The 17,154-nt window shown below is 46.0% G+C and overlaps 1 protein-coding gene across 6 annotated transcripts in view; it reads right to left on the bottom strand.

The window, feature by feature from the left end:
* Positions 1–17,154, bottom strand: part of LOC144761789 (uncharacterized) — a 367,002-nt gene that overhangs the window by 276,622 nt on the left and 73,226 nt on the right. For 5 of the 6 annotated variants that reach the window (XM_078647037.1, XM_078647038.1, XM_078647035.1 and 2 more), the window contains 2 exons: positions 10,093–10,161; positions 9,797–9,850 (listed from right to left, as the gene is read on the bottom strand). In XM_078647037.1, coding sequence (XP_078503163.1) covers positions 9,797–9,850; positions 10,093–10,161 — 123 coding nt within the window. The remainder of the gene's footprint in view (positions 1–9,796; positions 9,851–10,092; positions 10,162–17,154) is intronic. The other variant, XM_078647041.1, reaches the window with a different exon arrangement.

Raw genomic sequence — 17,154 nt, 5'->3', positions numbered from 1 at the left:
GGAGCCTCAACCTAATTCTCTAGCCCAGGATCTGTACAGTGACGCTGAACATAGGGCAGGGGTGAGCCTTTTTGTCTCCCTGCCCCACCATCTGAGCTTCTGTATCCTCTGCTGGGGAGAGGCACCCGCAGAAATCTGAGCTTCCAAATCACCCTGGACAGTCGCCTCTCCTAGCTTTTCTAACACAGGTGGCAACTTATTGCCTAGAATGAGGCCAATGGCATCTGGGAATAACTATGACCCTCTGAGACACCTCTTCACCCCATTCTAGGGATAACAGGGCCATGGGGTGGAAAGTGTCCTGCCCCTGGGCGTGTGTTACCCTGCACACCTGTCCAGTGTATTTATCTGGGAAAACCACCTTTTCCACTGCCATGGTCTGGATGGCACTGTATCCCTCGGAAAAGTGACAGGGATCCCATTCACGGTGACCTGGTGGAAGTGAGGACTCCCACCCTCAGTGATCACAAGTCTACTCTCAGTCTATCTCCTAACTAATGGGGACTAGAGCATGTTCTATCAGTTGCCCCTGCGAACAAATTGCCACAATGGCCACCCCTGTGGAATTCCCGCCATTGGGTGTTTGTTATGACAGAGTACCCTTGCTTTTGCCCTAACTGGGAACACTCAAAGCAGACGGGTTGGAATTAGGGTACCCTGGGCTACCACCCACCTGAACCTCCACCCTGTTTTTCAGAAGTAACATGGGAACCCTCCTCCTCCCAACTTACTCTGGGACTTGTCTATGACTCCCTGGACCTCTCCCTCTCTCTGCATAAAGGGCCCATAACCACCCTTCTTGGGGGTCGCTCCCAGGTACCTGCCAGCCTTTTCTGCAAGCTCCCTGGGAACAGGTTGCTTACTAATCATTAGGTGTTGGTGCAGCTCTAGAAAACAATTGTTGCACATGTGCTGTCTTGCAAACAAATTGCACAGCCTCTTGTAATCATTCGTATCACTGGACCATCCATCCATCCAGTGACTTGCAAAGGTGGTTCACAAAATCCACCCATGACTTCGGGGGCAATTTCTGTCTGTCCCTAAATTTCTGCCTGCACTTTTCTGGGGATAACCCCATGCTTTCTGATGACAGTGCCCTTCAGGATGGGATACCTCACTGAGGTTGAGTATACAGTCTCCTCCCCCGGTTGCAGTGCTCGTGTACGCCCATAGGCTAGAACGGCCAGTTGATTGCCGATTCGGCACAAAGCCATGTCGGAATCATGCCGGACCTGCGTAGGAGGTACTACAGTGTTAGGGGTTGTTCCCTCCTTTCTTTGTCCTTGGAGGTCAATGTTTGGGCCATGGGCCTCTTTGCCCAATTCTGAGACCCTTTCCCTTCAGCTGCTATTACGCTCTCATCGCGCTGCTGCCGTCACTGTGCTCAACTCACGGGGGAGCTGAGTGAGTTCAGGTGTACGGCACGGCGCTCGGTGCTGGCATACACTGGGACAAGTGTCAGTGGGTCATGTTGGTTTGGGGTGCTGAGGTGAGGCACTGGCCCTTAAGGTCAACCCCTCACTGCCCTCGGATTTCCAACAGAAAGAAATTGGGCAGGAGTTGTCTTCATTTGGCGTTGAATGTCTATCTAACATGATATGTGGAGGTGCCAGTGGAAGGACATCAGAGAATATCAGAGGACATCAATGCGCCTTGGTAGCGCATATGAGTGTACCTGCTCCTTGAGCTTGTGAGTTGAGGCGGCGGCCATCAGTAATGACCAGGGAAGGAGGTAAGTGGCTGATAGTCTTTAATCAGTCAATTGTTTGGAGTAGGTCACAGGTAGTGGGGCCCAGAAGGCGACCAGGAGACAGCCCCAACTCGGGGACCCTGTACATCTCTAGGGCAACTTCACAGGCCTCAAACCATTTATCGATGTCATCCCCCACTACAAAGTTAGGCACCAGGTCCTTAGAAATGTGGACTTTCTGTCTCCATTGTACAATGTGGTATTGCTGCCACCATTACTGCTGGACTCTGCCTGCTTTGCTTTGAGTTCCAGCTGCTAGTTGCTCCAGAGCCAGCTTTTTATCAATTTTTTGTTTGGCCATCTGCAGTTGGAATTCCCTCTCACCTCTCCTGCCCGCCAGCTCTTCTGGGGACATACCACGGGAAGGCACACTGCTTTCTGCCTTCCCAGTGGACTCCATTCCTGGGGTTTAGTTGTCAATCAATCAATCAATCAATCAATCATATCATTTGTAAAGCGCACTACTCACCCGTGAGGGTCTCAAGGTGCTGGGGTGGGGAATGCTGCTACTGCTTGAAAAGCCAGGTCTTGAGGAGTTTTCTGAAGGTCAGCAGGTCTTGGGTCTGCCGTAGGTGGATGGGGAGGGTGTTCCAGGTCTTGGCGGCGAGGTGAGAGAACAATCTGCCGCCGGAGGGACTGTGGGGAGAGCGAGGTCGGCGGAGCGGAGCTGGCGGGTGTAGAAGCTGAGTCGTCTGTTGAGGTACGTTGGTCCGGTGTTGTGGAGAACCTTGTGTGCGTGGGTGAGGAGCTTGAAGGTTATCCTCTTGTTGACCCGGAGCCAGTGCAGGTCTCTCAGGTGAGGTGTGATGTGGCTGCGGCGAGGAATGTCGAGGATCAGGCGTGCAGAGGCGTTCTCGATCCAATGGAGCCGTCTCAGGAGTTTGGCCGAGGCTCCTGCGTAGAGGGCGTTTCCGTAGTCCAACCTGCTGCTGACGAGGGCCTGGGTGATCGTTCTTCTCGTTTCAGTGGGGATCCACTTGTAGATCCTGCGGAGCATGCGGAGGGTGTTGAAGCAGAAGGAGGAGACGGCGTTGACCTGTTTAGTCATGGAGAGGGTGGAGTCGAGGATGACCCCTAGGTTGCGTGCGTGGTCGGTCGGTATTGGGGCGGTTCCCAGTGCGGTCGGCCACCAGGAGTCGTCCCAGGCCAAAGGGGTGGATCTGAGGATGAGGACCTCCGCCTTGTCCGAGCTCAGCTTCAGTTGGCTGTTCTTCATCCATTCAGCGACGGCCTTCATTCCTTTGTGAAGGTTGGTTTTGGCGGTGTGGGGGTCCTTGGTGAGGGAGAGGATCAGCTGGGTGTCATCGGCGTAGGAGTTGATGTTGAGGTTGTGCCGGCTGGCGACGTGGGCGAGTGGTGCCATGTAGATGTTAAACAGAGTTGGGCTGAGGGATAAGCCCTGGGGTACGCCACAGATGATCTCGGTGGCTTCGGAGCGGAAGGGGGAAGGCGGACGCTCTGGGTTCTGCCGGAGAGGAAGGAGGTGGTCCAGTTCAGGGCCTTCTCTTGGATCCCAGCGTTGTGGAGGCGTGTTCATCATATGTGGTGGCAGACCGTGTCGAAGGCGGTTGACAGATCTAGGAGGATGAGGGCCGGCGTTTCTCTGTTGTCCAGCAGGGAATTGATGTCATCGGTGGCGGCTATGAGGGCTGTCTCGGTGCTGTGATTGCTGCGGAACCCGGACTGGGAAGGGTCCAGGATGTTGTTCTCCTCGAGGTAGCGGGTCAGTTGCTCGTTGACGGTCTTCTCGATGACCTTTGCCGGGAACGGGAGCAGAGAGATAGACCGGAAGGTCTTGAGGTCTTTGGGGTCCGCCTTGGGTTTCTTGAGTAAGGTGTTGATCTCTGCGTGCATCCAGCTCTCCGGGAAGGTTGCTGTCTCGAAGGCGGTGTTGATGACTTTCCGGAAATGGGGTGAGATGGCTGTGCTGACTTTGTTGAAGATGTGGTGTGGGCATGGGTCTGACGGAGATCCGGAGTGGATGGTGTTCATGATCTTGATGGTGTTGTCGTCGTGGATGTTGGTCCAGGAGAACAGGCGGTTGGTGCGGATGGTGGTCGTGGGGGCGGAGGTCACAGTGGTTCTCGGGGCGGTCGTCGTGTTGAAGCGGTCGTGGATGTCTGCGATCTTGCAATGGAAGAAGGTGGCCAGCGAGTTGCACAGGTCTTGCGAGGGTGGGACGTCGTTGGTGTTGGAGCCGGGGTTGGAGAGTTCCTTCACGATGTTGAAGAGCTCTTTGCTGTTGTGCGCGTTGTTGTCTAGGCGGTCTTTGAAAGAGGCCCTTTTGGCAGATCTGATCAAGTGATGGTGTCAGGAAGTGGCGTTGTTGTGGGCTGCGTGGCTGTCCGGTGTTCATTCACGGAGCCAGATCTTCTCCAGCTTTCGGCAGGTTTGCTTGGAAGCCCGGGTGTCTTCAGTGAACCAGCTGGATTTCTTGTTGGTGTGACAGTTGGAGGGTTTCTTAATCGAAGTGAGGGTGTTGGCACAGTCGTTGATTCACTGTCTGAGGTTGTGGGCGGCGGTGTCAGGGTCGGCGGGTGGGCTCTGGGCAAGGGTGGTGGTTATCTGGTCTTTGGTGACTTTGCTCCCGCAGCGGCAAGGCATCTGTTGGGTGCCGTGGTGCGTGGTGGGTTTCTTGAAGGTGAAGTGGATGCAGCAATGGTCGGTCCATTGGAGTTCGGTGGTGTGGTTGAAGGAGACGTGGGGGCTTGCGAAGAAGATGGGGGTCAAGCTTTTGCCCGGCGGAGTGGGTTGGTCTTGTGACGAGTTGTCGGAGTCCGAGGTTGGCTAGGTTGTCGATCAGGGTGGTGGAGTTGGTGTTGTCGTTGTTCTCAAAGTGGAAGTTCAGGTCCCCGAGGAGGATGTAGCCCGTGGAGGAGAGGGCATGTGTGCTGACGAAGTTGGCGATGGAGTTGCTGAACTGTGCTCGGGGTCCGGGGAGTCTGTAGATGAGGGTTCCTCTGAGGGTGGTGTTGGGGTCGTTGTGGATCTGGAAGTGCAGGTGTTCGGCGGTGCTGAGGGTGTCGTCGGTGTTGGTCGAAACTCAGAGTGTACCTGTGGACGATGGCGATTACTCCTCCTGCTCCGTTGGTGCGCTCCCTGCGGGTGATCTTGTAGCCTTCCGGGACGGCTATGGCTATGTCGGGTTGTCCTCTTATTCGAAGTGCTGCAGCTCTGGACCTTTGCCATGGTCCTCCTCGTGCCCCTCCATAACCTCCTCCTCATCCTGGTCCTCTGTTGTTGGAAGCAACTGGTGAGCCTCAGCCCAGGCTCTAAGAATTTCCTGGAGCTCCAGCTTCCTGGTGGTCCTCTTTTTTGGAAGCCCCTTTTTCTTACAAAACTTTTTAGCTCAGCCACAGTGTAGCTCTCCAGATTGTTGGCCTTGAATTCCATTCTTGCAGGTATAGTTACAGGCACTGATAATCAGGTAGAATGAGAGTGAATTTGGAAAAAGCAATGGTTCCAACAAAGGAGAATTTAAACAAACTTGAATTGGTACCAAATTATTCATATTGGATTTTTGTGTTATAGAAATCACTATATGCAACTGAGCAAAAAAGTACTGGATCACACCACTGCACATCAATGTGAGAAATTGAGCTGTTGGTTGAGGTGGGTGTAAGCCCTTCTCAAGCGACAGCCACAATTCCCATTAGGGTAAACCACAAAAGTCACTAAATTAACCTGTAATTAACCCTCTGGTAGCTTGGCAGAAAGCCAGTCAGGCTTATCTCAGAACCAATGAGTAAAGTATGTATACAGCCCACAAACAGTAATAAAGTGTAAACATAACACTTGGCAGAAAGCCAGTCAGGCTTATCTCAGAACCAATGAGTAAAGTATTTATACAGCCCACAAACAGTAATAAAGTGTAAACATAACACTAGAAAAATGGAACACCAATTAAAAAAAATAGTACCTTTGTAAAAACTATTTGACACATAAATGACAAAAATCCAATCAGTATAACCGGAGATATGCAATTTCAAAAATTTAAGGTAAGCTTGGCGCCTAAAAGCGCCAGTCCGGACTGGCCAGTCCGGATAAGGGAACCAGGTTATTCCCACTGAAAAAGTTACCTTTTAAAGCCCACTGGGAAGAGTTACATTACTGGTGGAGGAGGCTGCTAGGAGCAGGGAGAGCGGATGGTCATCTCTGTAACACAAAGATGCTGTCAGATGGTCGTTGATGAAAATCACGTTGGCGGTCATCGCGGGCTGTTGATGCTGTAGATCTGGAATTGCAAGATGTCAGTAGCAGTTGCTGTCGCGCGAAAAGCTGGATCACAGGAGCTTCACGAGGGCGGCAAAGATCTTGGCAGGAACAAGCCCGTTTGGGGTTGCGATTTTTCCTTTTCTTCAAGGAGGACCTGTGAGGCACATCTTGGGTATCAGAAACTCAGTCCAGCAGAGGCCAGCAGGGCTCAGGTAGGTCGTGCTGCAGGTTCCATTGCAGCAGGTCAGCTGGGCAGTTGCAGAGGCCTCTGGAGCGTGGTGTGCCCCTGTAGCTCATACAGCAGGTCAGTCAGCTGACCATTGGAGTCACTTCAGCCTGAGATGAAGGGTGCAGGTGCAGTCTTCCTTCTCAGCAATCAGGACAGGCCTCAAGCAGCAGGGCATCCTTCTGTAGTTTCCGGAGGTCCCGGAGTGAACTGAAAAGTGGGTCTGATGATCTCCTTTTTTATACATCGTGACCACTTTGAAGTGGGAGAAGCTTCTGGAGTTTGCCAGGACCCAGTCTCTCCGGGGACCCAATAGGCTAGTGTGAAGTCCTTTCTGAGTGTGTTGGGCCTGTGCCTTTGAAGTGCCAGTGTGGTAGGTGACAGCTTCAGCTCCCCATTAAGTCAGGATGGCCCATCCTACCAACACCCAGACCTTCTATTGTGATACTGCCTTAAAGGAATACACAAAGGTCAACTGCACCTAGTCATGTGACCCATAAACAGGCTGCAGGCACCAAATTGTTAGGACAAGAAAATGACAACTTTCTAAAAGTAGCATTTTCAGAACTGTTACCAAAAAGGGTACTTTACCAATAAAGAGGGTTTTAAATTACTATTCCTCAGACTCCAAACATAACTTTCCTACCTACTTCCAATCAAAAGTTATCACTTATTAAATGTAACAAGGTAACACAATGTTACCCAATGGGCGAGGTAGGCCTCACAGTAGATTAAAAACTTATTTGAGAGTTTTTCATTACCAGGACTGGTAAAACTTAAAAGTGCATGTCCAACTTAGTAAATATGACATACCCTGCTGTAAAGGCTGGTTAGGGCCTACAGTAAGGGTGACATATGTATTAACAAGGATTTGCAATGCAATCGGTCTCCCTTTGGGACCTTATATGTTTTTAGCTATGCAGCACATTAGCCTGGGTGCTGAAACATCTACTATTCTTCAACATGGAGGGAAAGTAAGCACCAAACTGCGTGACACACCAGGTATGGGAACACATGGAGAGAAATATTGCCTTTCAGCGGGAAATGGTATAGTCCAAAGCTCTGTTTTTGATATAAAATCAGGGCCTTCGGTGGTCATATCACTGAAAATACAAGATTTGAAAAAAATATTATTGTATACATTGATTGAGGAAGACAATTTCTATGGGTTGGAATCTAGCGACTGCTAAAGTGATTCTGGTACTTTACTGACCTCTGCTGGTCGTTTTCTATCAAAACAGTTGAATAGAGGCAGTTGCCAGAAATGTTTTTAAAAGAAAGTCCCTCAGCAGAAAGCAATTCTGATATTTTACTGACCTCTATTGGTCGTTTTCTATTAAGACAGTTAAATAGAGGCAGTTGAACAGAAAAAAGTACCTGAGCGGAAGAAGACAAGTCCCAACAAAGTACATACACATAGAAGTATATACTAAAGTATATACAAGAGGTCTTGAATGCTCGACCTAAAAAGGAAGGTTTAGGCCTGGCAAAAGGTTTATTTTGCCAGGTCTAAATGGAAGTTCAAAACTGCACCCACAGGCTGAATGCTGACCTGGGACATATTTCAAAGGCAACTTAAGTGGGTGGCACAATCAGTGCTGCAGGCCCACAGGTAGCATTTAATTTACAGGTCCTTGGTACATTTAGTACCATTTTACTAGGGATGTAGAAATAATTGTAATGTGTCAATTGGGTGTAAGGCAATGTAACCATGTTTAAAGGAGAAAACACAAGCACTTTAGCACTGGTTAGCAGTGGTAAAGTGCACAGTCTTAAAAGCCAACAAAAACGGGTTCAGAAAACAGGAGGGGTGAAGGCAACAATGTTTTTGGTTCACCCTGCAGCGAGGGCAGGTCCAACAAAGCTCTATTGTCCAGCAGAGATTGGCTGCAGGCTCTATGGGCGAAGCCATTTGAAGTCACATGGCAGTTGGACGAGGTCTTATGGAACCTGTCTGTTCTGGCAGGAAAAGCTGAAAGCAAGAACATTCTAATTTTGCACCTGCCAAAGTCCGCATATCCGTTGGATACTTTCTGCATCTTCACTTGGTCAAGATTTCTACCTCTAGACTTGTCAAATACAGCTTCAGGCTTGCACCGTTGGAGTATTTTAAGCACTATATAAAAAATGCCTAAATACACTCAATGTGTTCTGATGAGCTGTGTATGAGGTGTCACTTTGGAAGGATTCAGGGGGCTGAGTGACACCTGGACACTCCCTAACCAATGAGAAGAATAAAAATCCCTGGGGGCACCTCTTCACCACCTTTTCACCATATCCTGTTTTCCTCACAGCAAACTATCCCACAGTGCACTATTCGGAGTAAAATATCAGCACACTTCTGCCCTTTGAGGCTGCTGGTGTGCCAGCCAGGGTGGTCCCTTTCTCCTCAACTACACCACACTACTTTTGGCTACCGATGGTCCAGTAAACATAGGCTTTGCTTCTCAGTTCTACAATTATAATTAACTATGAATGGGTAGGCTTCACCTTGTCTATTTCAAGGTAATGAAGTTTATGAACCCTCCTTAGCTGCCATCCTGAGCGGAGCAAAATCACCCTCTTTACAGATAGATCTTCCTGTCAAAAGGCCTAAGCTCTTGTTGCTGCTTTGGGAGTAGTTTTCATACCTCATAAAGGGGAAGCACTGACAGGGCGCAGCTGCGGGCAGGCTAGTTCCAATTAGCATGGTAGAGGTTCAAGCCAAATAGGAGATACTTTTTTAAAGTTACTTCTCCTAAATATTTATTAAAAATCTGGCTTCACCAGTGAATTTGATTTTTTAATAAACATTACAAATAGTGATTGAATCCTTCTAGTAGTCCGTCCCAAACCAAGGACAGTAGAATTATTATTTTATCTGAACTTTAGCTTTCCTCATAAGAGCAGCATTAGCCTTGAATAATGAAAATAGCTTTTTTGGGGCTAGTCACCAAAGGTGAATGCCAACAAAAAATACTAGGCACTCTACCAGGTGGGCAGCAAGGCGCAGTTAGAGGTCATTTATTTAATGTTTAAAAGTAGGGCTCTGTTGTGTTAAAAAGGTTATTTATAATACAAGTAGAGAGTGCGAGGAGTTTGAAAGAACTTGTCATTCTCCCCTGGTTTATCTTCCAGACCGTACGTCACTTTTCCAACTGAGGCTTTGAAGAGAATTGTTTATATGTTTTCAGTTCAGCAACAGTTAAATTGTAAATGTATTTATTTATTCTAAAATTGAATAGTGTAACTGTATATTCAGGACTTTTAACCAAATCTATTAAAATGCAGCAGCCAGTGTGATATTAAACATAGACAAATTCATTTCCACCTAGGGGGCACTAGTTAAACTCAATTGGCTGCTATTCAGCAAAGGATCAATTTCAAATTATTGTTCTTCCTACATAAAACCCTGTATGAGGGAAAATATAGCTCTCTAACAAGGAGTTTAATACCACATTTCTCTCGGGCTTCCATTTCATCTGCAGCTGTTTTACGGCAACAAACAGCCATGTTAAAATGTTGTATATTGTAAAAAAACAACATGTAAACTTATTGAGGCTGCATCAAAACCGTACTAACACCACTTCTTTATGATAGGTAATTTAACACTAAAGAATAATTACTTGCAAATTATCCTCCTTCCTGGAGAAGTTTCTGTAATCCAGCACAGATGTCTCCTTAAAAGTGAGAAGAAAGAAATCTGTAAGGGCTGTTGGTGGCTGTTCCTTTTGTAGCTTCTGTGGCATCACTACATTTGCAAAGCAACTTATACGGGCTAAAAGTGAAGGATATGTATTTATTTTTGCTCTCAACAATTCGTGTGATGTCGGGAATTAGTCAAAGCATGTACACGTATGAAAGACAAAATGCTGACAAAGTTCAAGTTATCATATTTTTTTCTACAAGGCTTTCTTCTTACCTCTGCGTCTTTTTTACGCTTGGGGCCTTTATGTTCACTAGTTTTCGTTGTTAAACTTGGCATTTTCACCTAGAAATATGCATTGGAAACACCGAAACTACGTATTACAAACTGGTTTCTGTTACACACAAAAAAGTGAACTACTTTTTATATATGCAACTTCGTCTGTCAAAAACACAATTGGTTGGCAGAAAGCAAGTAGATTTTATTACTTAAATGGCACATTGACGTTTACATTAAGATTTCCTTTCCTATTTTGTGAGGTTATGAAGTGCATGATGCCACTGTTTTTGACATCTCTGGGCGATTCTTGTTGGCAATTTGTTAAGGAAATCACAGCTTAGTGTCTTGTGTGAATGTATGGTGGGAAGAACAAATTGCCTCGTACGTTCTAGCAAAATATAGTTAACGCAAATGGTAGAAAGCATGAGAAAGAAAGCCCAAAAACAAAAGTATGCTTTTCGAGTACACTAGGACCTAATTTATGTATTTATTTTATTTTGAAGGTTTTATATAGCGCGAACATGACCCTTGCGGGTATCAGAGCGCTTTACGAGTGTGGTAATTAAACAAAAGAGACAATGTACAAAAGAAAAATAGTATTTAGAAATAACGTCTTATGTTCCAGCTGGTTGTTCTAAGAGTCAGATTCAATGTTCAAGTGAATTTCGTCATGAGAAGAGATTTGATTTCTTTTTTGAAGGAGGCAGTTGAGGGGTTAAGTGTGGTTTCTGGGGGTAGTGCATTCCAAATCCTTGGAGCAATACCAGAGAAGGGGTGGTTATATGTTTTCTTCTTGGCAAATCTTTGATGCTTTAGAAGAAGGTTGCTGGCGCTCCTGGATGATCTATACAAATATGCTCTCGCTACTACAAAAGAGTATCACAAACAGTGCAATGACTGATGAGTATTTAAGGAGACAGAAGCAGAATCTTTGGTGTGTTCTTGATACAGCAAGAAGATGATTTATTCTCTCCAGACTCAAGAAATGTTATGCAAAGCCGACACGTGTTTCGTCGTGTACAGTTGAGTCAACACGACTCTTCAGGGCTGATGATACAAGAATAACATATACAGAGTCAGTAATGCCGTTGTTACATACTGCAAATGGTGACAAGGTGCAACCAACATGCAGTAGTGCCGTGCGTGTGGGTTCGCACGTAATGGTATTGTGTAGTGGTGACGCCAAAAAACTGGTAAATGTGTCACTCCAAGGCTGTGAGTGGTTGCCCTTGGGTGGTGGTGCACAGACGTGAGGTCTTGTGACATAACGCTTCGGTGTGTGGTCGTGTTTAACACATACACGGTGATCTTGCAGTCCGAGGGTTCATGCAGTAGTGAATCAATCAGAATCAAAATTGGTGAGCTTTTGTGAGGGGGTGTAGGTGAGGGACTATAACGGTAACTTGACGTGGTTGGCCGATGGTTTTTATCCGTGTTGTTTAAGGGCAAGCAAGATGTTCCGTTACTGCGTCCATTAAAAAATGTGTGATTAGATAAGATAAGACAAGTAACTCTCTCTCGCCATTATGGATTATTTACCTTGAAGATTGGTATGTTCGTGGTATTTGGCGTTAGGTCTGGGCTAATATCCATGTACTGGACGGTACTTGCCGGAGAGAGACTAAAGGAAAAAGTATATACAAAAAGGGGAATCATTAGGAAAAGCATTCTAAAGGGGGGGAAGGCACCTACTCAGTAGAATAGATGGCGGACAAAAAATGCGGTATTCTTACCACAATTCTAAATGTGACTACACAGAAATGGTCTGTCCCTTTATGATAGTCACGTAGAAAGTACTTGTAAAATGGCAGTCTGCATTCAAGAATGTCAGAAATCTTCGTATTTGTCCACTCTGTGTAAAAGGGGATCGCAGAAAGAAAAATAAGGGAAGAGAAATCAAGTATGGTCTGACAAATAAATGCGCGAAATAGTGCGAAGTTTCAAAAAGACATATTGCTTCTTTTAAAGAAATGGGTCTATAGAGCACTACGTTGAGGAAATACTTGACTCCTGGTGTGTCAGGTTCTAACATTAAATGCGCATAATAGCGTATTATTACAACAAGACATATTATTTCTTTAGAAGAGATGGGACTATAGAGAACTAAGTTACGGAAGTACCTGACTCCTGGTGTATCAGGAGGTAGCCGGGAGGGGATCCGTCTTGTATTAGGCTCGCTAGAGACGGGTACGTCTCTAAACAGGCGGTGCGCTGAAAGACGGGAAACAAGAGCGCGGGTTAGTTCTTAAAAAGCCCAGAACCGTGGGCTTCAGAACATGCAGTGGTGATAACGGGAGTTAGTTGCCGCTTACCTCTGTTTTGGAATCCCTCCTCCTGTGGTTCCCGGTTGCCGTCTCTCTGTACGGACACGTGACCAGATGGGAGGGATTACTTTATAGACAAAGGTAGACATCGAAGATGTCCACGTCGTCAGTGGTGTGGAAAAACGGGTTCGCCATCTTTAAGTGGCAGAAGTGCATCACAAAATATATAAAAAATATGTACTCGGTTCTATGCAGAGGTCGTTTCAATTAGGACGAAAGAGAAAGTCATTTCATAAAGGAACTCCTAATGTCTCAGCCTGCCTAAAATAGGGGGGCTTTTTTCGTAGTATTTCGTAGTTTCATTGTTGGATGAGAAAAAGAAAAAAAGGGAAGAGTACCTCTCATCACAGATGAAGAGGTGAGAGTGGGGCCATACAATGCTACATGGTTTAGAAAAGGAGGCGCGTGATGGTGGTTGGTGTGCACATAAGTGTTCGGATTCCAAGACCCAAACGAGGTAAAGATCGTAAATTCAGTGATCTAAGTGATCTAGAGTGAAAGTGCCCACCCGCACCTCTCGTTAGTGAGCATGTCATTTTTATCAATGGGTTCAAAACACATTACAATTAGTTTCTTAAACAGTATGATCATTAAACAATATTAGACCTAGGTATTGGTCAGAAGTATTACATGGTACAGCCGCTCATGAGATCATGTATTAACACAATATAGATAGTAGTTATCTTCATTAACATCATAGTACATGGTAGGTGTATCTAGAAATGTCTATATGTGACAATGTGAGTTCCTCGCTGATCACACATTAGAGGTTCAGTAAGTCTTTGTAGAAGAAGGGTCCCCCAGACGGCTGCCTAGTCGCCCAAGAAGAATTGAAGCTCAGGGTCGTAATTGAGCCCCTGTTCCACGCATTTTAAACGCATGATCCAAGTCGCCTCCCTACGTCTGAGCTTCAGTTCGCGGTTGCCCCCTCTGATGTCGAGGGGAATCACATCTATGCCGAAAACACGTACTTTGATATCATCTCCCAATGGTTGACATTCTGCTACGTGTAAAGCCACAGGGTATTTAGGGTCTCTCCTCTGTATTGCTCTTATATGTTCAGAAATTCTTTCCTTGAATGTCCTGATGGTGCTACCTACATAGATCTTTCCACACTGGCATTCAATAATGTATACTACAAATTTAGTCAGACACGTGATGTTGTGTCTAATTTTGTAGATAACTCCATCAGGGCCTTTAAAAGTCTTGGTACCATGTTTGCCCCAAATGCACATGGAGCAAAACCCACATTTGTGGAAACCGAGACCTCGTGTGGATAACCAGTCCCGAACCGATGTGTTGTGGGGGACTGTAGGGCTTAGTTTATTTCTCAGGGTGAAGCCCTTTCTGTATGTGATAGAAGGTCTGCTCGGAAGAAGCTCTTTAAGAACAGGATCATCTGTTAAGATTTTCCAGTGTTTATTGAAGCTCTTTTTGACGTGATAGTTCAGTGCATTGAATTCAGTAATCAGTCTGATTTGTTGTTTGGAGGACTCCACCTCCGTACGTGCTTTCAGACAGTCTGGTCTAGAGATGACTCTGGATTTACGTTCTGCTTTCAGAAGGGATGAGCTCGAATACCCTCTCTTTTGAAATCTGTTTTTCATGTTCATGATACAGTTATCGAATTCCATTGCTTCACTGCAGTTACGTTTAGCCCTAAGGAATTCTCCATATGGGATAGACCGTAACTGATGCTCAGGGTGAAAGCTCGAAGCGTGGAGAATGGAGTTACAGGAGGTTGGTTTCCTGAATAGTTTGGAATGCAATTGGTTATTCTTCACATAGAATTCAAGATCTAAGAATTCAATGTTGGTGAGGCTGTGGCGCATAGTGAAACTGATTTCCCATAAGTTGTTGTTTAGATACTTAAAGAAGGACTGGAGAAGTTCCTCGGATCCTGACCATAAGAGAAAACAGTCGTCAATGTATCGCCCCCAGTAGACTATGGAGTCAATGTATGGTTCGCCTTTGATACCCCAGATTAGGTCGGTTTCCAAGGCCCCCATAAAGAGATTGGCGAAGGAGGGTGAAAATTTCGAGCCCATGGCTACTCCCTTCTTCTGTCTGTACCAATTCCGATTAAAAATGAAAAAGTTATTATCCAGGATAATCTTCATCATGTGTAGCAGCATGTTGGTATGTGCCCATAGTGAAGCAGGTCTATTTGAAAGAAGTTTGGTAATTGCACTGATACCTATTTCAGGATTGATGCTGGTGTACAGGGACACCACATCCAAAGTTACCAGTCTAGTACCTTGCTGCCACTCCAGGTCTGACATGATGTTCAGTATGTGTTTCAAGTCTTGTATGAAAGATGGAAGGTTCTTGACTAGAGGTCCCAAAAAAAGATCCACATACTCTGCGATTCTTTCGGTGGGGCCCCCAATCCCCGATACTATCGGTCTGCCCGGTGGGAATGGTAGATTCTTGTGGACTTTAGGTAGGGTATACAGCCACGGATACGTAGGTCTGAAGACTTTGAGATACAAATATTCATTGTCATCAAGTAGACCAGATTGTTTCCAATTCAAAAGGAGTCCATTTAGTAGTATTGTTAATGGACCCATAGGGTTATGGTTGATAGGTTCATAGCAAGAGTCATCACTCAGTTGGCCAAGGACCTCATTGTTGTAGTCATTGAGATCCATGACCACCACGTTCCCCCCTTTGTCCGCTTCCCTGATGATGATTTTGTGGTTGTCGCTAAGAATAGAGAGTGCTGACCGTTCACCCTTGGTCAGGTTGTCTCTATATCTAAATTTGGTGTCAAGGTTCTTAATGTTGGTACTGTTGAGATCCTCAAGGACGTGTCTGTAGAATTTGTCAATATTGTTGCCCCCTGCCAGTGTAGGAGTCCATTTGGATCTACTCTTAAGGCCACTTGTGATACTGTAATCGGTCTCGACATCAAGCTCCTCAAGGAGCCTTTCCATTTCAAGTGGACTATCTTCCCTGTCTGTCAAAGAAAGAAGCAGGTGTGTGGATTGCACATCTTTAATGGTCAAAGGTACATTGTCAAATACAGTAGGGATGTGTCTAGGTTGTTTCTGCACGTCTTGTGATCCAGCAAAATGTTTCTTGAGTTTGAGACTACGTATGAACTTAAAGACATCAATTTTGGTTTGACATATGTCGCCAGTGGAATAGGGATTGAAATTCAAACCTCTGCTAAGTAAGGATGTCATATCGGATGTCAGAGGAAGTGAGGAAAGGTTTATGACTTGAACTGTGTCACCTAGTGTGGTTGGTTCCTCTGTGTGACTGACCTCAATTTCCTGCGATATTCCTCGCTTGTCCCTACGTTTCCCCCTGTGGGGTTTGGGTCTGTAGCGGCCCTTGGTGGCTGAGTCCTGTTGCCTCTCCTTACTCGTTGCATCTCTAAAAAAAATGTTGAATTATGAGGTTCTGCGTTGGCCAGAATTTCATTCTCTATGTCGCTGAGTCCGGTAGAACTCAGAGAGGTGGTGCTGGAACTGGCAGAGTTGGTGGTGGTGGTCCTGCCGGTTTGTGAGCCTGCCTTAGGTTTCGGGATTAAGGAGTCATACTTGCGATCAAAAGTGTATATCCTGCCATTTTTATAGTCTGCCTCATCCCTTTTGATTTGACGTGCCTTCCTGCTCTGGATTTCGGATTGGTGTTTCAGAAGAATTTCATCCAGAATGGTGTAATTCTTAACAGTGGCCTCAGGTTTGTTCAGGTCTTTGATCTCTTGTTCTACAACAGAGATTTCTGATTGTAATAGGGCAGTCTTCCGATCAGCACTCTCAATGAGAATGTCTATTAGTGTGATGGAATTCTGGTTCAGTGAATCTTCCCATTTGCTCATGAGATCCCGGTCTAGATCATCATAGGTCGGGAAGATGTTGGACCGTAGTCCTCTAGGAACTAATTTAAGTTTCAGGTAGTGTTTCAGGGTTGCTCCGTCCCACCAACGGGAGTTTTCTTGTTTCTTTAGTTTTTCAAGTTTGAAGAACTTGTCTCTTAAACCCTCTATGCGTGCAGGACCCGCCGTGGCTGATGCCTGGTGTGTGGGCATGCCCTTGGCCAGGTTCTCAAAAAGATCTGCTGCTGCTTTAGCCCTGTCCATGGTGTGGTGGACAGCTAAGCGTACAAAATAAGGTCTCGTGGTTCAAAATGTAACGTGGAGGCGCCCAATCTGCAAACTCAAGAAACACTTCAGTGGGGTTTTTAGAAATTCAGATCTCTCAGGCGCACTACCTAGGATATACGTTACAGAGTGTTAATTGACAAGTAGAAATGTAGTGCGTGAGGAGCAGGCGGAAAAACATCCTTAACCGTCTAAGAAGTCAAGGGACTAAACAAATATATACAAATATGCTCTCGCTACTACAAAAGAGTATCACAAACAGTGCAATGACTGATGAGTATTTAAGGAGACAGAAGCAGAATCTTTGGTGTGTTCTTGATACAGCAAGAAGATGATTTATTCTCTCCAGACTCAAGAAATGTTATGCAAAGCCGACACGTGTTTCGTCGTGTACAGTTGAGTCAACACGACTCTTCAGGGCTGATGATACAAGAATAACATATACAGAGTCAGTAATGCCGTTGTTACATACTGCAAATGGTGACAAGGTGCAACCAACATGCAGTAGTGCCGTGCGTGTGGGTTCGCACGTAATGGTATTGTGTAGTGGTGACGCCAAAAAACTGGTAAATGTGTCACTCCAAGGCTGTGAGTGGTTGCCCTTGGGTGGTGGTGCACAGACGT

This window comes from Lissotriton helveticus, chromosome 6 (assembly GCF_964261635.1).
Source record: "Lissotriton helveticus chromosome 6, aLisHel1.1, whole genome shotgun sequence".
Classification (NCBI taxonomy): domain Eukaryota; kingdom Metazoa; phylum Chordata; class Amphibia; order Caudata; family Salamandridae; genus Lissotriton; species Lissotriton helveticus.
This window is presented reverse-complemented; position numbering and strand designations above follow the sequence as displayed.